This window comes from Camelus ferus, chromosome X, assembly GCF_009834535.1.
Source record: "Camelus ferus isolate YT-003-E chromosome X, BCGSAC_Cfer_1.0, whole genome shotgun sequence".
Taxonomy (NCBI): domain Eukaryota; kingdom Metazoa; phylum Chordata; class Mammalia; order Artiodactyla; family Camelidae; genus Camelus; species Camelus ferus.
Genome location: NC_045732.1, coordinates 2,691,643 through 2,716,895, shown reverse-complemented (window position 1 = coordinate 2,716,895; position 25,253 = coordinate 2,691,643). Strand labels below are relative to the sequence as shown.

The window sequence follows — 25,253 nt, the reverse complement described above, 5'->3', positions numbered from 1 at the left end:
ACCCACTATTTTCTATAAATTTGGTTACTATTTAGTTCCTCTATCAATAACACATAACCGATACTGCCTAGGATGGATGTACATCGATGCTTAAAAGGAAATGAGAACTGTATCCTTTTCTTAAACTCCATGGCTTCCTTAATATCCAGTTCCCCTTGGAATTTAGGGATGTCCGGTGTAAGAAGTGAGAAACAGTTTGAGAAAATCCTGGCTCAGAATTACACAGGACAACCTCAGCTCAGAAGTATACAGGCGTAAAAATTTTTCTAAGCAAAACTCTGTAACTACTCTTAAAGACGTTTGCAAACCTGGGCCTGCCGAGATGTTTCCAAACTGGAAAGGTACTCCAATCACTTGCCTGGTACAGGAACCAGAGGCTGACCAGCCTTTTCTGTAAAAGTCAGAGAGAAAATATTTTCAGTTTTGCAGATCATTTTGTTGTAACCATGCAGGTCTGCAATAAGAAAGCTAAGAGCACTGGGAGACAGGAAACAAATGGGCATGCCCACACCCTCCCTTCCACTCAGGGCAGCTTCTCTGTGGTGGGGAACTTTGCCACAATCACTTGTTTCTTTGTTTCCAATGGTTTCTTTGTTTCCACCTTACTGCTCAAGCTCAGAACTTCAAGTGAGCCTGGTCCTTCTGCATCCATGCAGAGAGAAGGCTGAGCGGGGGTGGGGAGCCCACCTGACAGAGAAGAGAGATTGCTTGTCACCATGACATGAGACAATCACACCTTCCGGGGTGAAAGGGAACAAAGACAAGGGAGGGAAACAGCAGTGGGACCCCCGGGTCACCTTCCAGGCTTGCTCTCCCTCCACGGCCACCCTGAGGACCTGGGGGGTGCTGGGCCTCAGCTACAGTGATTAGGCTGAGGGGACTCAGGATAAAGGACCCTCCACCTCCTCACCGGATTCCAAACGCAGCCTCTCTAAGTCTACCATCTGAGTTTCTGGAACTCAGCTGGAAGAATACATGATCAGGCCAGACCCAGGGCCCAAGCCAAACACGACAGGGGTCACGTGGGGTTGTAACCCCGTGCTCAGTGGTCGGGGTCTCCTTGCAAATCTGCAGAAATCTCTGTTCTGCCTCATTCCTGGGAGAAATCCCAGATCTCCTCCTGTTCTGTCTGTCCTTCTCTTGAGGCTATTGTCCCGGAGGGATGCAGAATCCTTGAACCTGGCCCTCCAAACGTACATAAGCAGCCTGTTCAATAAAACAAATTATGCACTTTTTCACATTTGCCAGTTTTTTGATTCCAGAAAGGCTGTGGGACTCATTCTCACTGTCTCCTGTGCCCCCACCACTTGATGGCCCTCTGCTCATGGAACCACGATTTCCCACAACTACACCCTGCCTCCCAGCTGGTCAGAGGGGAGTGTCCCACAAAGACACAGGTGTTTTTGAGGATCCTGTCCCCCAGCAGAAAGCCTACTCCTGGAGCCACGGACAGGGATCTGGCCTCCTTAGCCACTCAGCTCTAATTCAAAGCCTAAACTTGGGACCCCGAACATTGCTGAATGACTTTCTGAGCCACCTGGGCTGGAGGGGCCTGATTTTTCTTTTCAGGAATGCATGTAGCGCAGCCTCCATTTTCAGGCCTGACATCCATGATGGATGTAGTTCCCCCAAGTGTACCACAGGAAGGAGAGGCCCTTCCATCCCACTGGTTGGAAACCCAGTCCAGGGGAGTTCTGAAGCATCGCATCGCTGCCAGGTCCAGCAACCCTGCAGAGTGGCCCCTGCTCCTGAATGAGCCCCTTCCCTGCCCCAACACGACCACATCCCAGGCTGTGCCAGAGCTCTGGGGCTCTGCGTGTCCAGGGCACACAGGTGGGACCAGAGCCAGGTGTCCCCTGGGCCTCAAGGGGGAGAGGTCTGCCTCTGCATCAGGGGGAGGTGACCCCACATGGCTGGAAGACCACTCTCACTATCGGCCTCCAGGAGCCCTGGGAGCAGTTTACCTGCAGGTGTTAGGAGCCATCATCAGGAGGGCAGGCCCCTCTTTGGGCAGACCGTCTTGCTGTCCTGGGCCCACGTGCTGACTATAGGAATCTACATGCCCCCAGGAAATCTCAGGCAGCCTCACAACTTGGTCATTTGGTGGCCTGGGTACCATGGGCTCCTTGGCCATCCCATGAGGGTGGTCCTGGCAAGCATGATCTCCAGCTGCTCCCGAAAAGAAATCCCCCTGGGTTTCTGTGGTCACAGAGACCACACCAGAATCTTCCAGTCCTGCAGTGACCCCCACAGCAGTCAGCTCCCCTGTGCATGTCCAGGGACAAATGACAGCAATTTATTGCCAGGAATTGTGTTGAACAAGGGGGTGGGGTTCCATACTAAGTTCAGGATCCTGGTAACTCACTCTGCACCCCAAAAAGCATCCATGAGAAATGTGTTTATTGGGATGTTTGTGCCCCTAGGAGAGCTGCTCCTCAGGGCTCCTGGGACCCTCCAGCCCCTCTCAAGGTTCTCAGAGCCTGGGTCTAAATTTCTATCTCCCTGCTTTGGTGGAAGGCCGCCTGTGTCTTGTGGTCACAGGTCACTTTATTGCATGACTTGGCATGTTCTTAGTGCCTGTCCTCCTCTCCTGCACCCGACTCCCAAGATGTTCCCACTGACCCTTGCCTCCCTGTGTGGGTCAGTGGCCCTAAGGCTGCACCCTTCACTCTCCTCCTCTGCCCCCACCCCTGGGACCACCCCTAGATAGACTGGGAGGTGTTTGTAAATGAGTCTCACACGAGGACATGACTGAACAAAGCAGGGCCCCCCGCCCGGAACACACCTGTTCCCTTCCCTGAAGAGGACCCCACAGCCCCACACTGCCTCGCAGGGATCTAATCGGGACAAAGTCCCCCAGTTCTGGGCAAGGTGTCTCCCTGGAATCATTGCTTCCAGAAGGGTCTCTCTGTCCTTCTTCAGAGTTTAGAGTTTTTCCAGTGTCCCTGACCACCAGAATGCCCAGCGTGGACCCTTTGGAGACCTGGGGAGATAAGGAAGATATGTGGCCACAGGTCTCACAGGACACACCTGCTGGGGCTTCAGGCCAAAGGGGTCCTCCTCCCTTCTCAGGTGTGGATCCCGTTGTAACTTTATGCAGGAAGCCTTACAGGGGAATGGGTCCCAGAGCAGTTCATGGGGCTCTCTGGGCAGGGAAGAGTTGGGCCAGGCGGCCTTGCCTGGTTTCCCTGCTGGGCCAGCTCTGAAAATCCCCAGTTCCTCTGGCTGTGGCTGTAGACCCCCCAAGCCTTAGGGAGGGGCCCTTTCTCTCGGCCTCCACTGCCAAGCTGGTGCTGTTGTGGGGAAAGAGCTTTATTGCCCTCTTATGGCTAAGTTGCCACAGGTGGATGCTGTGGGCAGCTGGAGGGAGAGAGCACTTGCTCAGATGTGAGTGGCTAGGCAACTTGACACCCCATCAACTAGCCTTAAACATTGGAAAGAGGACTTTACTGGGAAAGACGGAAGTTACTTTCAGTAATTTGTCTATAGATTTCTTTTTTTTTTTTTTTCTTAAAGACTCATAAAACTTCTCCCAGGTCATTCCTGGTAAGGACCATTATCCAGGGATCAATCAAGAAATGAAGGAGGAGAGGGGTGAGGATATGGGGACAGAGGAGGGGAGATCAGAGCCCATGGAGAGGAAATGCCCCTCCCTGGGGCCACACACTGGGCAGCGGCTGCTGATACCCAGCTCTCCTGTTCTCAGACCCATTCCATCCAGGGTCTGTTTCCAAAAGAAACAATGGTGGAAGGGCCATGGGGGACACCTAGACCTCCCAGAATGGACAGCGGGAGCAGAGTCACCATGCTGGCCCTGGGCTCTGGAGCCGGACCTGCAGTGTAGATCACAGGACTTGTGAGAAGCGACTCCCAGCATGTTCAGAGCTGTTTCGGGCTCTGTTCCAGCTGGAGGGTGCAATCCCCAACCTCCAGAAAGAGGGGCCACGGCCCCCCACCCGCCAGGTGGTGTTGCCTTTGTTGGGGAAGAGTGATCTTTGATTGTGAGATGTTTTGTGGCTCTCTCTAAAAACTGCTTTGACTTATGTTTGTATTCCAGTCACCAGTTCCAGGGCAACAGCAAACGCATATCCTACATCCCTTTGCACTCAAATCTTCCCCAAAGAGCAAGTATTTGCCCATGAAAATGCCAGCTGCTCTTCTAAGGCCCCCTAAATACCCAGCAGTGTGGGCGGTGCACTCTTGATCAGCGACAGGAGGAGAGGGACCAGCGGTCCTCTGGCAGGATTGGCCCGGTGTGTCAGCTGTGCTCTGAGTGCGTGGTGGGGAGGGCCATGCAGGGATTCCTGTTTGAGGGGCCTTTGTGCATGCCTGCATTATTGTCTGAGGTTTCATATAAAGGATCCAGGCATCCTAACTGGTCAGATACAGCCCCCTACCCTCTGGCTGGAGCCACTGGGAGCTCAGTACCTCTAACAGAGACGTGCCTGGTGTGGGGAGAGGACATGGGACACTCCCGGGGCAGGAGCAGTGGTGCTGGGGAAGGCAGGGAGTGCAGTGAAGGGTGGGGGGAGCATAGCCCCTTGCTCTGGGGTGAGGGTTCTTGGGGAGGCCACAGAGCAAGGCACACACCATCCCCATCCTATAACCCAAATTCCTAACCCCGCCAACACAGGGGCCACTCTGTGCCCTCTCACAGTGGCTCTCCTGTGAGACCACACCCAACTCGGCATCTGGCACCCCTGCCCTACCTCCCCTCTTGGGACAGACCCCGTCTTCTTGGAAACTGCCCAGCAGCGTGAATTCAAGGCCCGCAGAGGGCCTGGTGGATCTTCACATCAGGTGACCTACCTGGCCAGCAGTGCGTGCCTGGGCTCAGTACTCTAGCTTGCCCACCCGCAGCCTGGGTCCATGTCCGGTGCAAGCGGAGGCCGCGGAGCCCAGGCCGAGCCCCACACACGGACAGGTGAGGGTGCCCCTGCCCCGCTGCCCCTCCCACTGGTGGCAGCACCATCCAAGCCTCTGGCCGGAGCCACCTGCAGGTGAGGACGTCCATGCTGCCCCGCACTCCCCAGCCCGGCCCAGCTGCCCCATAAGTCTTCCCCCCACCACCCGCCCAGGCCTGGCCACGCCTTGGCTCCCATTGGCTCCGCAAGTTCTGCCCTCGCACATCTAGCCTCGGGAGGACGCACGACGCAAGCGCTAGGGGAGGGCCCCGCGGCGTTGCCATGGCTACAGGCACCGCACTCCGCGGGGGGCCGGTGTGCAATTCTGGGGCGGGGAGCGGGCTCCAGAAGTGTGTGGCTGCCCGGGACCATGGCGGTTCTTGCTGCTGGGGATGGCGGCTTGCTTGGCCGGGAGACTTGTTCTGGCCTGGTCAGTCGGCGGCCAAAATCCTGTCTGGGGTGACGTCCCACAGACGGTAAATGTATGGCTGCACTGTCGGCAGGGCTGGTGGACAAGGACTGCGGTGGGATCGGGGTTGGGGTGGTGGCCCAGGAGTGGCTGTGGTGCCGGGGAGCGGGATGGGGCGGGGGAGACAGGGCTGGGGCACAGCCTCAGGCTTTCCTCCCCCTCAGGCCCTGGGGCTGGGGCTGAGAGTCTGGGTCGCACGCACTTCGTGGCCGTGGCCTTCCGGAACCCCCTGGGAAGGGCAGATGGAGGACCCTTCTTAGATGAAGTGGGGCCTTACCCGGGTTTTGAAGAGCCCCAGAATCAGATGTTGGAATGTGGTGGTTTATCAGCCTTGTTTATCTGCAGGGAAATTTCAGTTCCATCCAGATGTTGGTTCCTTCAGTAAACCTCAGGAATAAGACACAAGGGTCATTGCCGATTAGCAGTTATCAAGGGCTTGACTCAAAATAGACTGTGCGGGGTGTAGGGATGGTAGATGGGACCCTCCCTCTCGAAGTTAGCAGTCTTCTGGGATTAGAGGCCCCAGTTGAGGATTACATCCTCATTTGCAGTAATGGAGGCTGTGGGAAACACAGAGAAGGGAAGGGTGTGGCGGCGGTAACTCATTACAGACGCCAGGACCCTTGCCTGACTCTTGTGTAGGAGAGTCTCACCTAGGATAGGGCAGCAGTTATCCAGGTGTGTCCAATGCCCCAGAGGTGCAAGACCATTTTCATAGAAATGCTGTGATGTCACCTGCCTTTTGCACACTCTTGCTCTCCCGAGTTCCTGTGGGGTTTTCCAGGGAAAACCTGGCCTGTGATATCACAAAACAGGGAATGCAGAGGCAGATAGGAGAATTCAGCTCTCACCATTCCAAAAGAGATTTGCAGAAATTAAAATCACTGCTATTCTTCTCACTAATGATTTTTGCTTTGAAAAATATACTTATTTTTTGTTTAAGAGGATTAATGGTAACATGTAGTAGGTTGTTTATATTTTTAAGTGAATTCATAAACTTTTTTTAAGTTCTTATTTAACTTCTAACACAGGAACTATTGATATATTTAACTCACATAAATAGCAGCCTTTTGGGTTTCTCAGTAATTGTTAAGAGTGTATAGGGTTCTGTAGACCAAGAAGCTTGAGAGCCCCTGGAGAACGGGTGCTCAGGTGCTAGTCAGGTGCTTAGCGGTGTTAGATGGATGCCAAGATGTCTTACGCATCTGCTCCCAGACTCGAAGTAATTGGCCACATGGAGATGGGTGGGCAGTGCCTCCACTTTACAAACCAGAAGCTGCTGAATGTCTCTGGAGTCTAGGCCATGGGCTGTGCAGGGATTCCTGTTATATCTGTTATATCTTAGATGGGATTCCTGTGCAGAGGCCTGGCCCTGAAGACCTTCTCTCCTTTGCTCCCTGCCAGGTACCTTCTGTGTGATGTCAACACTCCAGAGGTCTTCAGCCTCCATAGGAACGTCTGCATCCACATTGCCTTCCTCCTGAAGACCCTGCTGAAGATGGAGGAGTCAGTACTGGTGCTACCCCCTTGGGGCCGCCTCTACCACTGGCAGAGCCCTGACATCAACCAGGTCCGGATTTTCTGGTCCGACTTCTTTGATCTCCCATGTCTCAACAGAAACATCCCTGACATTGAGTACAAGCAGTTCATTGCAGGTGAGGTGGTGGTCATTTAACTGGGGCCAGGTGGTCATTGTTCTGGTTCCGATGTGAATGTTGAGCCGTCTTGCTTTGGGCTTGTCAGTCTGCTTAGGGGCCCTGCTCATGTTTCCTGCATTGCCAGTGAATTTGGTCTTTCTATAGTTTTTCTTGGGAAATCGATTTGAAGTGTATGAGCTCTGTGTCCCCTCCCCTCTGAAAACCCTGGCCTCCTGGTGAGATGGAGTGGTGACAAGGAGACCACTGCCACAGAGGCCTTGTCCCAGCAGGACTCGCTCCCTGTGCAGCCAGGGCCGTTTTTACCTGTAGGAAAACACGATGTGTGTGTAGCGTGGGCCACGTGCTGGAGAAGATATGTAACCGCCTATTCAGTATAATTTTGTCCTGCTCAAGCTTCCCATTTTAATTTTTGTAAGAGGGAAGAGTTGAAGATTTTCTTTGAATAAAGGTATTTAGACCTTATCATTGTTTTTTTTAATTGAAATGTGGTTTATTTACAATATTTTGTTAGTTTCAGGTATAGAGCATAGTGATTCAGTTGTACATATGTATAACCTATTCTCTTTCAGGTTCTTTTCCATTATAGGTTGCAAGATACTGAATATTGATCCCTGTGATCTACAGTGAATCCTTGTTGTTTGTCTGATTTACATATAGTAATTTGTATCTGTTAATCCCAAACTCCTAAGTTTGTTTTCTAAGTCTGTGAGTCTGTTTTTGTTTTATAAATAAGTTCATTTGTATCATTTCTTAAATTCCACATGTAAGTGATATCATATGATACTTGTCTTTGACATATTTCACTTAGTGTGATAATCTCCAGGTCCATCCATGTTGCTGTAAATGGCATTATTTCATTCTTTGTTACGACTGAGTAATATTCTGTTATACCTGTATACCACATCTTTATCCAGTCGTCTGTCAGTGGACATTTAGGTTTCTTCCATCTTGGCTATTCTAAACAGTGCTGCTGGGAATATTGGGGTGCAGGAATCTTTTGGAATTAAGGTTCTCTCTAGATATATGCCCAGGAGTGGGATTGCTGGATCAAGTGATATGTCTTTTTTTTTGTCTTTTGAGGAATCTCCATACTGTTTTCCACAGTGGCTGCACCAAACTACATCCCCACCAACAATGTAGGAGGGTTCCCTTTTCTCCACAGCCTCTCCAGCATTTATGGTTTGTGGACTTTTGAATGATGGCCATTCTGACTGCTGTGAGATGATAAATTATTGTAGTTATGATTTGCATTTCTCTGATAATTGAGCGATACTGAGCATTTCTTTTTTATATGCCTATTGGCCATTTGTGTGTCTTCATTGGAGAATTGCTTGTTTAGTTGTTCTGCCCATTTTTGGATTTGGTTGTTTATTTTTTTCTTATTAAGTTGTTTGATCTATTTATATAGTCTAGAAATTAAGCCATGGTCAGTCTCATCCTTTGCAAATACTTTCTCCCATTCCATAGGTTGTCTTTTTGTTTTGCTTGTGGTTTCTATTGCTGTGCAAGAGCTTATAAGTTTAATTAGGTCTCATTTGTTTATTTTGGCTTTTATTTCTGTTGCTTGGGTAGATTGCCCTAGGAGAACATTGCTGAGATGTATGTCAAATAATGTTTTTCCTATGTTTTCTTGTGAGAAATTTATAGTGTCTTGTCTAATGTTTCAGGCTTTAAGCCATTTTGAGTTTGTTTCTTTTTTTTTTTTCTTTTTGTGACTCTATTGTATGCTTTTGATTTGTGGTTACCCTATTTTTCAAATATATCAAGCCATTACTATATCTATTTCCTTTAGACTGATAATCACGTAGGCTCCAACACATCCTAAGAATAATGAAGAAAAAAAAGTAAGAAAGAAATCTATATTTTCTTGCTCCCCTCTCCCATTCCCACCTTTTTTTATTTTGATGTCCTTTTTCTTTTTTACATCTTCATGTTTATTCTCTTGTAACTCGTTATTGCATTTCCAACTATGGTTTTCCCGTTTGTACATCATCCACCTTCCTTTCTGTTTAGAGTAGAACATTTTAATGTCTCTGTTAGGTTCAATATTGCTGAGTTATCTCCCCTCTCCCCTACCTCCCATGCCTCTGAATCATCAGTCCAGGAAAGCCAAACCATTCTAGCCTTCATCTGTTCTGGGAAAGCAATCTTCAGAGTGGGAAAAAAATTGAAAAATCATATTGTGTGTGTTGCTTTCTACCCTTGCCCAGATATGAGAAACATCTGAAGGTGGAGGAAAAAAGTTGGAGGTGGGGAACACAAAGTCTTTTCTCCTTTTGCTACTGAAGAAATGATTGCTTTTGTAATTAATGATGGTGCCCTTTAAACTGGTGAGATCGAGATTCCACAGCTTCAGTGCCTGTGAATAACCAGCTGGGAGAAAGCTCTCCTGGGACCCTGCAGTGGGAAAGGCAGCCCTTCTGGAAATGCACCTGTTGTTCTGTATTCTTCCTGCCTCCACACGGGTCCGCTAGGCACCGTGCAGGACAATGCAGTTACCCGAGGTGGAGGACGGGGAGACACCTGCTGGGTGGCTAGACACAGGAGCCCTCACTTGAAGGACAAAGTGAAGAGTAGTGGGGCAGGCGTAGGAACAGAGGATGGTTGAGACCCAGGATGGTGTCCTGGAGCCCAGCAGGTGAGGCAGGCGGGGCAGATGGGGCCCTGGGGCATGGGCAGTCCTTGAGGGATCTGAAGCAAAGATATGAACCAAGAGACTGGATTCGTCTGGGGGTACGGTGCCCCCTGGAGGCCGTGGGCCAGAGCAGCAAGCCCGGGAGGGGCGGGCACTTCCCCAAAGCTGAGTTGACAGGACACAACCAACTCACTGGGGACTGAGAGGCACCAAGTTATATTTAACTTTCTGTCCCTCTTCCTGGAAAAGAAACTGCTGCGTGTTGAATAGCCTGTGTCATTAGTGAGAATTAAAAACATGAAGCAAGATTTCCTCAAAAGTCATCCATTGTGTGGTTGTTAATAAGGGTCAAATTCAAACTTGAATAGATAAAATCAAACATTAATCACAGGATTTTAAATTCCTTTAAAATAAAAATTCTTGCTGCCTTTGTTCTTCATTTCAGGGTTCACTTGGTGATAATAATAGTAACCAAAGCAACAGCAAACCCTTACAGAACTCTGTCCTGCTGTTACAGGAACTCTGTGTTCATGAAACCTGATGATTTAGCACCACTATGAGTTCCACTTTACAGGTAAGGACATTCATTAATCACACAGCTAGTAAATGGCAGAGCTGGGACTTGAAACCAAGCTGTCTGGCCCCAGAATCTCCTCTCAGCTGCTTCACTGCAGCTCATCACTTGGCATGCCTGACACAGGCCAGCATTTAAGAGCAGTGTGACCTTGGCCAAGGCTGCTTCACCGCTTGGCCTCTGTTTCCTCATCTGTAGGATGGGGGTGTGGGCAGTGAACTCCGTGAGCTCAGTGGTCACTTCCTCCAGCTCTGCTATTCTACTGCTTTGAGTTAGTTTAGTAAGTATCCGAGCCCCTGCATGGCCCACGCATGGGCTGGAGCTTTGCTAGACCCTGGGTTATGGGGAAAAGTAAGATCAGCCTTCTCCAAGGAGCTTGTGTCCCTCCATGGGAAACAGCTGCGAGGCCCAGGCTCCCTTTCTGGCAGACGGGGACTGGGTAGGGAAGTCTGATAGGAGAAGATGGAGGCAGAGCCCCTCTCGGAACAGTGGTGGCCACACAGCTCTCAGGAGCGGGAGCCTCTTTCCAAGCTGCTGAGAGGGAAGTCCTCATGAGGCCAGTAGCTCCCCCCAACCTAAGCCCTCAGGACAAAGACCCAGCCATCCCCGCAGTGTCACCATAGAGCCAGTCCATCCTCATCACTGTGCCTCTGTGCTCCTTTGTCCTTGGGCCTCTCTTCCCCTACACCCAGAAGACTCTTCTCCCTCTCTTCTCTGAGTGTCCCCTCACTTCACCCGTGGTCCCTGCTTCCTGGGCAACCATCTCTGGAGTTGATGCTTTGCCCCCTCACACCCCCTGTTTGATCAGGAGCCTGGGTTGGCCTCCTTGTGCTCACTTTCCACCTTCAGATCATTGCTCCTCCTCTCTTGGGAGCACCTGGAAAACCCAGATCCTTTCCTAGCAGTGCCTTCCACCCTGGCCTCCCTGCTCATCTGCCTCAGTCAGGAGCACTGGACCACCAGCTCTGTATTGCCTCGCCTCCTACCATCAGGACGTCAAAGTTGATTCTCCCTCCACCACCCAGTATGGTCATTTTAGGGTCTCCTCCTCCATCAGGCTGAGCCAGCCACCCCTCATTCACCCTACCCCCGGGCTCATACCCAGGCGTGTCTCCACCCCAGGTCCAGCCTCTCTCCTGTAAGTGCCCGCCTCTACCCATCCAGCTGCTTCTCCACCAGCCTCCCTGGCCTTCCTTCACCTTCACTGGGCAGCAACCGCTGACCCCTCTGCTTTCCTGACTGTCCACGTTCCTCGTACTTCCATGTCCCCACCTTCCAGCTCTGCATCCACAGTCAGCCCTCTCTTTATGACACACAAAACTCCCTTGACCCTTGATCTTTTCAGTTCCTCACCAGGATGACTTCCATCTCTGTTCACCCAGCTCTATTTGTTCTGAGCATGCAGGCAGCAGGCTGTCCTAGCACAGATTTCTAAGACTACAAATCAATGCCCACCATGTTGCCACTGCCAGGCATTCCTCCAGGATTTCTCTAGTGAGCACATTTCCCCACTTATCACTAAGTGGTGTCAACATTCTCTGATCTCTGCACACCTCTAACCTTCCCTCTGTCTCTTCCCTGACTCCCAGCAGATGGCCTTGCCTCCTGCTTCAGAGAGAATGACATGTTGCTGGAAAGGAACTCGCTCACCTGCAGCAAATCTGCTCACCTCACCTTTTATCTGTCCCTCTCCCACCTGGACTCTAGCTGTAGTTGTTCTTAATTTAGTGAGTTTAGTTGACATATATATACACAGTTAAAAGTGTAGCACACTATAGGCCACCTTCTAGGGCTTACTTTTTTCATTTAACATAGAGTGTACGATTCATCCATTTCATTGCATGTACCTGCAGTTCATTTGTTTTAACTGATCTTAAATGCTCTGTGTGTGAAAATAACACAAGAGAAGGATAAGCCAGGATTCAGGATGCTGGTTACTTCCTGTGAGAAGAGGCCAAGAGCAGGATAGGGAAAGAGGACACGGTATGTCATTGTCAGTAGTCCTGTTCTGATGCTCGGTGATACATTCAAAACTGTTTCTTATAATATTAATTTTAATATATAAATAAATAACTCTGACAGGCATCTAAGATGAGAATGTGTCATGAACAATACAATTGATAATATTACATCATTATTGTTATGTAATCTTGTTATAAAATATATTAACCATAACCCTACATTATGTGATACGTGTTATATATTATATAGATGCATGAATTATATATTATGTATATAAATACCTACATATGTATTATATACTGATAATAAATAAACAGAACATAATATGCTAGTATATCTACTATTATGTATTATTTAATAAATAATAACATACTGTATCCTGTTATATGACATGGCACATAATCTTTAATAAAATTAAACATATGTCACTATATATAATGGTAATTAATAAAATTAAATGAACACGCCCGTAGCTTTTAACGCCGACAGCGCTCCAGCTGTCACTGTCTTTTCTCTTCCCTTTCATGGTCGAGGTCCTCACAGTGCTATCCATTCCCCCTTTCATCTCATCCTGAACCTTCCTCCTCCTCCCATCCCATGCTGGCTTCTGCCCCATGATCCCTCTAGTCACCAGCGGCCTCTGGGGCACTGATTTCTGGGCACGGTCTCAGGCCACAGCTCACCTGCCTGTCTGCTGCCTCTGCCACTGCTTGGGGGGGCGGGGCTGGGGGCAGAGGGCACCTCTTGTCCTGGAATAGAACACAGCACAGACTCAGTGACCAGCAGCAGGTGTGGCCGGGACCTGCAGGACTTGGGGGAGACTCAGGCTGTCTGCATCCAGACCTGGGGCACTTGGAGTGTGAAGAAGCCCAGTCCTCACTGCCCCTGAAGTGAGGAAAACACCCTCAGGTGGGTTAAAGTGCTTATGACTTAGGTCTGTTAGCTGGAAAGTACAGACAGGACCCTAAGGGGAGGGTAGTTGATGTTCCAGGCCCCACCAAGGCCCTAAGGGCTGGCGGGGAACCAGGCTGGATGCTCCACTGGACCCAGTGCCCCCACGGGGGTGGGGCCTTCGGGAACAAGAAGAAAGCCCTCGGTCTCTGGGGGAAGCGGGGCAGTGTGGGAGCACCCCTGCAGTAAGTCAAGTGATGCCAGGGCCTCTGGGATCCATTTTTATGGCCCCATCGAGCCTCAGCAGAAGCCACAGCAGGAGTGGATTCCTGTCTCTCCAGCTGTCATTCTCGTGTCTGAGTGCCAGGCTTCAGACCCAATCCCCTGGGGCACTAGGACAGTTATAGGCAGAGGCAGCTAGGGGAGGCCTCAAGAGGGTGGTACTGGCCTTCCTGCCAACACAATTACATGAAGATCGAACAATCCATCAATGGGAAGAAAATAAGAACCATGGTCACATCTGGACCCCAAGCTTAGACGTGGTGCATGGGTGACATTTATCGACAATCCAGCGAGGTTCTGTCCAGAGCTAGAGGCCAGGGCAGCAAGCAGGGAGTGGCACTAAGGAGCATCATGGTGCAGAGGCTGGACTGGGGGCCCACAGGCTCCTCCCAGAAGGAGCCTCAGTGTTTGGGAGGTGGCTAACATGTCTCCTTCGTGTCACCAGCAAGTGATGCCACCTGCGGAAAATCAGCTGTAATCCTCAGCCGGGTCAGCCCTGGGTGATGTGATAAAGGCTTCTACAAGAAGGGGCACCAGACAGACAGTGAACCTACCAATAGGCTGGTGAGTTTCTGGCCTGTGTTCATCGTGCTTTCATAGCCAACAATGAGGAGAGAGCTGAATGGCTCACCCTGAAGATTTTAACAACTTGAGAGTGTTCCGTGTCTCACTGTATTTCAGTGTCACCTGGAGGAATTCAGGCGGTGTTTAGACCCAGGGGTGGCTAATGGCCTCTCGGTTCCTCATCAATCTGGCAAACCCACCAGCTCTCTATGGCCAGACCTTGGCAAGTGCCTTCCCTTGTTATAACAAAACCCTTCCCACCCACGCATGTGGTGAGCTATTGTTTTTTTTTTAATTAATGGGAATGAGGATGCCTTACACCCTCCTCAGAACTTTTGTTATGGCTTCTGCCCTTAGACCACGGCAAGGGGGTCCATTGCCCTGGTTCCTGCACTACAGAGGGTCCCTCTGGCCCTGGCACTTCCTCTGGCCACGCACTCCATGGGGTGGAGCCAGCAGGGCCAAGTGGACATGTTCATTGGCTCCATCCTGTGCTCTGGAAACCCAGGACCCCGAATGCCCTGCCTCAGCAGCCCCTGACCCATTTCTAGTGCCTGCACCAGCTCTCCCCGGAGTTCAGATTCCCAGGATTCACAGAGAGGCCAAAGGGCAGCTGTTTGCATGGAGGGTGTGGGCAGAGCCCGGACATGAGGTCTGAGTGTCCCCCTGTGCACATCCAAGGCCCCTTGTGGTAAGGGATGGACCCAGCATTGGGAAGAAAATGGTCAGACTAGTGATCAGAGACTGGGAATCAGCTCTCCCCACACACTCACTTTCTTTGCAGGACTCCCCTGAGTCTGAGAATTCTAAACTTGAACCTGGCTTTCCCTCTTATAATGAATGTACATTTGCAAAAGCAGGAGTTTAGAACCTACTGCACTTAAAATGTTTAGATATATAGGATGTGAACTCCCAGGTATGCTCTGGCCCTGCACTTCCAAAGGTCCAGAGCAGTTATGTTGGCTCTACTGAGACTTTAAGTGGCAAAGACCATCTCCAGAGAGGAGGGGCTCCTGCTTCAAGCTCCGAAGTCAGGATCTTCTGAGCAGATAAAACAATGGACACTGAGACCCTCAACTGTAAATTGATTTAGAATAACACCAAAGGTGTGTATGACGTGTGTGCGCATGCGCGTGCCTGGGGACATATGTGGTACATGATTGTGACTCTGTGTGTGTGTATGTGCACGCCTGGGGATGTATGTGGTTGTGTGTATGTTATGTGTGTGTGCGCCTGAGGACATGTGTGGTTGTGTGTATGGTATATGTGTGTGTGTGGTACATGAGTCCATGTGTGTGTGCGCGTGGGGATGTATGTGGAGCAGAGCCAGTGTGTTTGCATGTGTGTTTGTGTGTACATGCATGCATTAATTTTAATAGTAGAAGTTGTCCTTTAGAATTCTGAAGTAGTAAAAATTGTATGATGTCCTTCGCTGTATAATTCAAAATTAAAATAATCTAATAATCTTCAATCACCGGAAATTTAGTCCCCCCCAGATTCTGATTGTTTTTTCGTAATGATTATGTCTTCATTTTACTAATGAGGAAACTGTATCTTAGAGATGTTAACTGACTCAACCAAGGACATGGAGCTCACGAGCCCATGGCCAGGACGCAGTCCAAGCCACACTGCTCCAGAGGCCTGGAGCCCTGCTCATGATCAAGCGTGGCCTCTTGGCCGGGGGAACAGATTCTGATGGGCTGTGGCCAGCGTGCAGGCTGCCCAAGCCAGGGAATTCGGAAGCCGGGCAGAGAGTACCAGACAGCAGACAAGAGTGAAGGGCTGCTCAGAAATCAGATAGGTTCCTAGGTCTTGGATGAGTAAGGAGGCTCACTGCTCATCCTTGATCTCTTTGCTGGTGGCTAAAAGGGACCAAGGCCCACGAGAGCACTCCTTGGAGCTGTCTGCCAAAACCTGGACAAGGACTGCTCAGGACTGGCTCTGCAGTAGGAGCAGAGGAAGGAAATGTCACCTCCTGGTGGACATCCGTGGTGACGGCAGTAGGAGGCCTAGCAGCCTTGGTATGGAGGTGGCAGGGCAGGGTCCTAGAGGGTGTTAGTTTTCACGTGTCTTAAAAATCATTGTGTCATATATTTTATCCATTTTGTGGTTTATTTTAGGATGGTAAATATGGTCTCTGTTACTCCATATTAGCTGGATTGATTAATTTTTTATTGTTAATTTTCTCTTCAATGATTTGGAAGCTATATTGCCTTTTAATGAAAATTCCCTCTGAATTTTTATAAATCATCTCTAAGTTCATAACTTTATATGTAATTGGACCAGTATTCCTATAATAGTCTCAAAAATGAAATAATCTATTAGATCCTGTTCCTCAATAATGATAAATTTAGCATATTTTACCTCTCTGCTGTTGCAAATTGTGTGTGTGTGTGTGTGTGTGTGTGTGTGCTCCAGTTACTACTTTTTAGACAGTTGCTTTAAGTTTGTTAAATTAACAATGAAAATATAGGCATAAACTTCTTGGATTTAACTGCTCACTACCACTGTTTCATCCTATGTCTTTCCCACTTTTGAGTTATTTACTTATCGGGATTTCCAAATCAACTGGACACATGATTGGCTAATTTTTTTTGAGCGGTGGACTTGCAACCCTTACATGTCTATATGAAGCTTTATGTTCTCCTCATCAACAACTCTCAGCGTGTTGATGGCCCAAGCCTTGTTTTAAAATATGGCATTGTTTTTCATCACCAAAAGAAAAAAAAAGTTTTCTTGATTTAAAGTGCTGTCTTTTTATGACTGGCTAGTCTTGTCTGGTGAATGGATATTAATAGAGATTTCCTTAACCTTCCTCTTTCTTTCGCCATAACTCGGATTCATTGAGAAGCATGTTTTTACCATTTCTAAGATGGGCTTCTGCTTTGACTTCCACTTTAAACCATAATCCCACTATTTTTCTCCATGCTTATTCCTGAAAAATTGAGCTCTCTATCGGATTAAAGATGGTTCCTGTCAGAGATGTGTGGCTCCTTGTCCAAAGTTCCAAAGGAAGAGAAAAGTAAAGATTCCTTTTCTGGTGGTTACATTTTGTCAGGTTAGAGATCTAGTTATCCACGTGGCTGCAGTGGAATCTGCAATATCTTGGCTCAGAGTTTCCTTTTTCTGGCTTACTAGGGGAGCCGCATTAGCTGGGGTCATGACTCTCTGGCCGTTGTCAGGATCCCAGTGCTGAGGCAGCCCCTACCCCCCTTGTTATTTTGATCTTGCAAACTGGGTCCCAGCTTTGTGAACCCTGCACCTGGCAGCCAGGATCACCCCCCACGTGACGTGTCCCCAGTTCCTCAGCATCCCTCACTGCTATCAGCTAGCTCCAGTAAGGGTACGAGCTGGTTTCCACTGTGGTCCTTCCTCCTTCCTCTCCAGGCAGGCTCTCCTTTCCCTCTAGTTGGCCCTAAACCTTCTCTCCTGTGCAACATATGCTGAAGTAATTCCTCAGCGTTTCCAGCAGGTAGATGGTGCTCTTCTATGTTTGGACCCCTTTAGTGCTTGCAGTGGAAATTTAGGAGGTGGGGAGGAAGAGCTTGGGGGTTCTCTGGATCTAGGGGCTCCCTATCCAGGAGATTCAACTAACTGTGGATTGAAAATATTCGGGAAAAAACAGAAAGTTTCAAGAAGCAACACTTGAATTTGCCATACACTGGCAACTACTTACATAGCTCTCATGTTGTATTAGATACCATGAGTAATCTAGAGATGACTTAAAGTACACAGGAGGGCACAGCGAAAGAGAATGTGACAACGAATGTATGTGTATATTCATGTATGACAGAAAAATTGTGCTCTACGCTGGAATTTGACACAACATTGTAAAATGACTATAACTCAATAAAAAAAAGTTTGTATATATATAAAAAAAGTACATGGGAGGATGTACATGACTTCCATGCAAGTCCTATGTCATTTTATACAAGAGGTGTCAGCATCCATGGATGTTGACGTCTGGAGGGAGTCCTGGAACCAGTGTCCCATGGTTACCAAGGGATGACTGGAAGTCCAGGCTCCTTATCCCAGCCTGTCAGGTCCCCACGAGGTCTGAATGCTGCCTGTACCACACTCTCCTGGCCACTCTCCTCCAGCCCTGCCAGACTTCCCTCTGATTCTTGAACAAGCCACACTCACTGCACTTCATGTCTGGCTCCTAGAAATACCCGTTACTTTCTAAGCATGGCTCTGCTTTAATAAAACGGGCTGCATTTTCACTAGAGAAGACCGTGTGGAGGTTCCTTTAAAAACTGAAAATGGACTTAACTCATGATCCAGCCTTCCCACTCCTGGGCATATGTCAGGAGAAAACTCTAATTCAAAATGTCACATGCACCTCAATGTTCACAGCGTATTATTTATAATAGCCAGGACATGGCAACAACCCAAATGTCCATCGGCAGGTGACTGGATAAAGAAGTAGTAGTATATTTATACAAAGGAATACTACTCAGCCAATAAAAAGAACAAAATAATGCCATTTGCAGCAACATGGATGGACGTAGAGATAGTCATTCTAAGTGAAGTAAGCCAGAAAAAGAGAAAAATGCCATATGATATCACTTGTATGTGGAATCTAAAAATAGACACAAATGAACTTAACTACAAAAGAGAAACAGACCCGTAGACATACAGAAACAAACTTATGGTTACCATGGAGAGAAGGGGGTGGGAAGGGACAAATATGGGAATTCGAAAAGTGCTCTTCTTGGGGAGTGATGGAAATGTTAGCTATCTTGATTGTGGTGATGGTTTTCTGGCTGTAGACATCTATCAAATTCATCACATAGTACATGTGAAATATGTGTAATTTACTGTACAGGAATTATACCACAATAAAGATGTCTGTAAAAAAAAAGAAAAGATTGGCGGCATTGTGTTCTACATTTTTATGTGTCTTCAGTGAGTGGGTCTTCAAGTTTCTGGTCTGCCATATTTTCTGAACCAGAAGTGCCCTCCTTCCCTTTTCTTTGATAAACTGTCAGTGGGTGGCATTTATTCCCATGGTTTCAACTGCTCTCTGGCCACTGATTAACTGTCAAATCTTTTCCAGCATGGACATCTCATTTCAGTCCCAGAAATATACTTATAATTGACAAGTAGACATCCCCACTTGATTAGCTCATAAAAATCTCAAGCTGTGTATGTTTGAATTTACACTTGCTCAGAACTAGGTTTACTTCTTCAAACAATGGCATCATTATCCCATCTGTTTTCCGTGCCATACATCTGGGAATTTTCCTTTATTTTTCCATTCCCTCATCCCCCATCAGTACTACAACTCTATTCCTTAATGTCCCCCAAGTAAGTCCCTGCTCCTCGCTCCCCACTGCATTAATTCACACCCCTGGCTAGTCTCCCCAGTGCTGTTCTTTAGAGTGAAAAATCCACTTTGCTCACTTTTAATGACTAATCTGTGCCACTCTCCTCCTTAAAACCCCGAAGAATTCCCCACTGCGTATGTGAGGAAGTCCACTCTCCCTGATTTAACGTTACACCTTCTCATCACCTAGTTGCTGCTTTTTTTCAGCCTCAGCTTCCGTTAGTTCCTCACAGCCTCTAGCCTCACTGACCTTCCTTCCCTAAGTGCAAAGTGCTCTTAGACACGACCAGACCTCTGCACGAGACAAGCAAGCTGCCGAGAATCCCATCCCCAAGACGCACTCTTCTGGTCTAGAGGTTTGCTGGAATCCTTCAGATGTCAGTGCAGGAAGCATTTCCTCTCTGACACCTTCCCTACCTTCTAGAACCCTGCCCCAGGCAGTGCAAGAGCCCCTCTGAACATACAGTATGCATGATGCCAAGTGACTCTTGCCACATTATTTTGAAAACCTATTTAAATTTGTCTCTTTGATGACACACTGTGATCTCCTTGAGGGATGGGGGGCTGTGTGGTATTTGTCTAGACAGCTAATGTCTGACACAGACCCCGGGCCATTGGAAACAGTCTGCTGACTCATAAAGAAAAACTGTCATCTTTGCGATTTAAGAAAGACTACATGATCTCTGATCTTACACCATCCGGCAAGGGTCAAAATAATGTCACATAAAACTACACAGGCAAAATATGTGTGTAATTTTCCTCTTTGTGAGCCCTAGATAATAGGCATCCCGGAACATAGGTGTCACTCTAAGCTATCCGTCCCCTAGGCTGTCACATCCAGCTTCAACATATTTTTTAGGAGTTGTAGGGATATGTGTACATCACCCCGTCTTAAAGCAAATGGCGCTTCAGCCTGACCCAGTTTAATGTCCATATAAAAATCAGAAATCTTCCAAACTGAAGCCTGAAGAAATATTTCCCTTCTCTCCTTCCAGTATGTCTGCCATCTGCATCCCACATCCCCACTGCTCACCTGCATCAGACCACCTTCCATCTGGAAATATTTTTGGTGGGACACTTGGATGAGAACTAATTACAGCAGTAATGAAAATGGTCCCATGAACGTAGGCTCTGCATAACAAGGATGCTTTGACCAGAGGCCTCAGCTGTGGCCTGCAGGGTCTGTTCATGTGTTCTGCCTAGCTTCCCTGCAGACATTCTTAAGAAAATCAAGCCTGCAGTTAAAGTTATAGAAGGCCAAAGAAATCCAGAAAAATAGAGTGAGATTCAACTCCATGGGAATATTTTTGAAAACCATCCACTAATAGGAAGAAGAGATTTAAGAGGTTCGTTTCAGAGCAGATGATGTCCAACTGCAGGTGGGTCAGTTGTGTTATTTTTGCTTGCCAGTTGGCTTTCTGCTGCTTCTAACATGCCTCTGTTTATAGAAGTGGCCTGAGTCGGCCCTCAGAGCAGAAAGGTGAGCTAGGCCTTGTGACAGCCAAGTTCCTCTGTTGTGTAGTAACCCACTGAGAAGGAAGGGATGGCCCAGGGCTTCCTCTGACACTCTCTCCCTCAGTTATAAACTCTCTGAAGGGAAAATGGAATAAAAAATCTTAATTCAATATGGTATTGTCAAAGTATAAAAATAATTGTCTTTGGAGGGGAGGGTATAGTTCAAGGGGTAGAATATGTGCTGGGTTCAATTCCCAGCACCTCAATGTAAAAAACTAATAAGAAAAATTCTTTTAAAAAAGAAAAAGAACAAAGAAGAAAAGAGGTCTCAAACAACCCAACATTAAAAAGAAAAAAAAAAGTTTTTTAAAAATAGTAATCTTCTCAGTCTTTTACTAGATTAGGAGATTGGGATTAACAGATACACACCACTATGTATAAAATAAATAACCAACTCCTAGGTCCTTAATAACCTAGTTCAACCTGAATCCTTTCTCTCTTGTCCCCTAAGCAACCCGTGGAAGTCTCTGAAATTATCATCTTCTAAAAGAGTTCATTTAATGGCGGTTTGAAAGTTACTGGTTAAAACGGTTATTTGCAGTTCCATGAATATAGGTCTAGTAAGAAAGATAGACAATAAATCAGTAAGTAAATAAATATATTATGTACTGCCTGGTACTAATAATTGCCACAAAGAAACATAAATCATATTAGGAGAGAAAATGATTGAATAGGAAATATGTGTGTGCTATTATAAATAATGTGGTCAGATAAGTCCTCTCTGAGGGTAAAATAATTTGAACAAAGTCCTAAATGAAGTAAAAGAGTAAGCCACGTAGGTAACAGACAAGAAAAGCCTCCCAGGCCAGGAGAAGTGTAAGTGCAAGACTTGGAGTTACAAACACAGCTGTCCTGTGGGGACTATCTGGGCAGTGAAGATGGGCTGGAGCAGAACGGTGAGAACTGAGGCTGCAGAGATGGGTAAGGGACCAGATCCCACAGGGCCTTGGTAGGGGCTCTGGATATTCTTCTGAATAGAATGGAAAATCACGAGAGTATTTTATACAGGGGAACAACTTGATCTGATTCATACTTTAATAAGACCATTGTGGGTAACGTATAGGGAATAAACAATGGAAGCAGGGCAAGGTAAGCTGATGGGAAGCCAGTGGGAAGGGTGCTGCTGACCTGGAGAGAGACACCGAGGTTGGGCTGGGAACATGGCAGGAGACGGGCTGAAAGGGGGACACGACTTGACAATAACTGTCACAGGACTTAGTGCTCAAGTTGGACACAGAGAGACACAGAGTGGTTCAGGTTGATGGGTATGTGATATTTGGGGCTGAGTCACAGTTTTTGTGCAGGGACCTGACAGGAGAATAAAGTGGGGACGTTGATGTCAGTAAGAAGGTTTGGTGGGCGTTGAATTCCCCCTAGAGCTTCGTCTCTGTTTCTCTGTAGATGAGGTCTGCAGAGCAGGGATGGGTGTTCCTAATTCTGCAGAGAATTGCGAATCCTCCTCATCAATGAATTCGAGATGCCGACCTGCCCATCCAATTGCAACATCTTGAATCTGCTTCTATCTATCTAGGAGGAGATTTCCAACTAAGATGTCAATCAAAAATTCCCGTGTCCAGAGTAAGAGCTGTGTGCCTTTTGGATGATCTCAGAGATGCTTCCACAGAGGCTCGGTGTGCTCTCTCTCCCTCAGAGCACACAGTTTCCCTTCAGCCCGGTGGGTCTTAGCAGAGAACATTTCACAAATAGCCCCTCTCAGGCCCTGGGGAACAACCTCCCGCTGGGCCAAGCTCTTAAAACAATCATGAGTTCCAGGCAAAGGAGCTGGCCATGTGTGGTCTTGGTGAGGGCTTTATCCAGGGAGCCATCTGGAAGATTACATGAGGACAGTCTACAAAAGGGTGGGAGGGTTGATGGTATAAATGGATTTTAATTTTTGCTCTGAATCAGATTCTGTCCTTCTGTTTTGTTAAGGAAGTGTTCTTAGGCTAGCCATGACTCTTCTTTGTCTTTCTTTCTATTTGATCATCTAAGAGGTTTAGATAGGGTATTTGTTTTAGGGTAAGAACCTTTAAAAAAAATCCTTGCAAATAGCATCTTATTAGGCATTTGGACAAGAAAACCAGTAAATTCTCCAAGCAGTATTGAACCCCCTTGTTCCTCCAGGGGGTCTCCAAAGGTATACATGTTCCAAATCTGACCCAAAACCAATGAGCCTTTTTTTTTTTACCACTTTACCATGGACAAAAGATGTCACTAAAGAAGGTGAGAAAAGAGCAGGTCCCCATCATCCAAAGTGCCTCCCAAAGAACGCACAGAAATAAAGAGGAGATGAATGAGAGAAACGTTTTATTTATACACACGCAGGAGCCAACAAGAAAAGTAACTACCATGTTAAATGGTGAAAGTTAAAGGCTTTTTATCAACCTAACCTAATAGGGCAAAGGGAGAGGAGAGAATTGGCTTCCATGACAGGTTTTCTTCTACATCTATTGAATCTCAGGTATCTTCAGCTTAAAGTGCTTTTGTATTAAACGTGGTTTCCATCTGGCTTTCCATTCCTCAAACTTTGTTCTTCTTTTTGAAGATTCACTCATGTATTCTGAGCCCCTGGACTTTCCAAGTGAATTTTAGATTGATTGTCAATTCCTGCAAAACACCACCTGGGATTTGGGTAGGCATTCTTTGAATCCTAAGATCTATTTGTGGACTATTGTCATCTTAGTAGAATGAAGCTTTCTGCTCCATGAATATGGGATTATTTTCTGTGAATGTACGTCTTAATTTCTCTCAGTAGAATCTCTAATCTATTGTAGTCTTCAGTGTCCAAGTCTGGTACTTCTTCCTCACCTCTATTGGATGCTGATTCAGAACAGACACGACCTCCTGGAGAACCTCTACTGTCACAGAGCTGACGTGGAACTGAGTCCTGAGAAGGATTTGTTCTTTATGGATTCTTAACTCCTGTACAATTTATATTTTACTCTCATAAATGCTTATTTTCCTCATAATAAATCTTTTAAAAATAGGATTAATGTACTTTAATTACTCCATAAATGAGTAATGAGTGGGTTACATTAACATAGGATTTTAATCCTTTTAGAATTAGTAGAGCATACAGACACATTACAAAAAGATTGAAATATTACCTAAAAGAGAAGAGATTTGTAAATCCCACCCACAGAGGTGACTGTCATGAGTGATTTGGTGCTTATCTCTCAGTTTCTGTGTCTCTCAGTATGTCTCTCTCCATCTCTGTCTCTCACACACTCACAATCAGATTCATTTACATCTGTGTTGATTTCACACATATGTGGTCGTGCAGATGGGACCCTGGATGCAGATGCTGGGTCTGCATACTTCCACCCTGAGGCCTCCCTTGACATTGGGTAGAGACCAGGCACCTACTTTTCCAACTGCACAACATTCATTCATCCACATGAAACAGAATGAATGGACCCCTTCCCCTCGCCATTTACCTTAGTGTTGCTTTAATTCCAACTGTTTCTACCAGTGCTGTGCTGAACACCCTTGAAAAGACATCTTTGAATAGGTGTGCAAGGACTTTAGTGGAATGAACTCTAAGGATCCTGGGGAAGGGATGCACATGTGGCCCTTTGATGCATGCTACACCCTGTTCTCCCGGAGAGGAGTGTCCATTCACTCTTCCCTCCAGGGTATCTGCTGGAGCCTCTGCTTGCTCACATTGTCACCAGGGCTGGTTGTCACCTGACTAAAGACCTGTCAGTGTGATGGTGACAAGAGTTGTTTTCATAGTGTATCCATTTGCCTGTATCCTCACCTGAGAGATCAAGCATCTCTAACACACACTGGCCACCTGCACTGCCTCTCAATGGAACTGCCCATGTCTGTTCTGTTTCTGTCTAGAACACTGGGTTTTGAGAGGTTTTGGGGCTACAGGGATGTGAAAACTTTCTCCAACCTTGGGTTATGAGGAACGCTTTTTCCAGGTTGTGGTTTGTCTTTCCAGCTCTTTTTCTGGGCTTTTGCTTGTTTTTTTGATTTGTTTGGTTTTGTTTTTGCCACAGGAAGAGCTAAGAATCTCCTTTCTGTCTTCTGGCTGTGGTGTCACAGGGGGAACAGCAGTGTCTACCCTGAGATTATGCACAGAGTTACTAAAAGGGCTTCATTTTGTACATCACATCTTTAATCCCCCTGGATTTTCCTTTAAAATAATAAAAATTTTATTTCAAGTGAAAGCAAACAAACAAAAAAATCACCAGCCCCAGCTTAAAACATGTGGGCAGGCACAAAAAGCCACCTTTCATAAAGTTTCATTGACAGGGAACACCCAGGAGAGGTAAAGACACCCAGAGAGTAAGAGGACTTGGAGTTGTCAGGGGCTGGGGGAAGGAGGAAGGGAAGTGCACACTCTGGCTCCAGGGTTTTACTTTGAGGAAAGAAATAGTGTGAAACTAGATGGTAGTGATGGTCGCACATCAATGTGAATGCACCTAATGCTCCTGAATTGCACAATTTAAAGGGAAAATG

The 25,253-nt window shown here is 47.2% G+C and overlaps 2 protein-coding genes across 2 annotated transcripts in view; one reads left to right on the top strand and one right to left on the bottom strand.

Moving 5' to 3' along the window:
* LOC116662134 overlaps nt 1-25,253 on the bottom strand; it is a 382,983-nt gene that overhangs the window by 26,406 nt on the left and 331,324 nt on the right. The gene's annotated exons all lie outside the window — the stretch shown is intronic.
* Nucleotides 5,187-25,134, top strand: LOC116662183 (GDP-fucose protein O-fucosyltransferase 2-like). The gene is made up of 4 exons (XM_032475620.1): nt 5,187-5,380; nt 6,778-7,039; nt 18,451-18,455; nt 25,123-25,134. Coding segments are annotated over exons 1-4 (462 nt in total). The 3' UTR covers nt 25,124-25,134.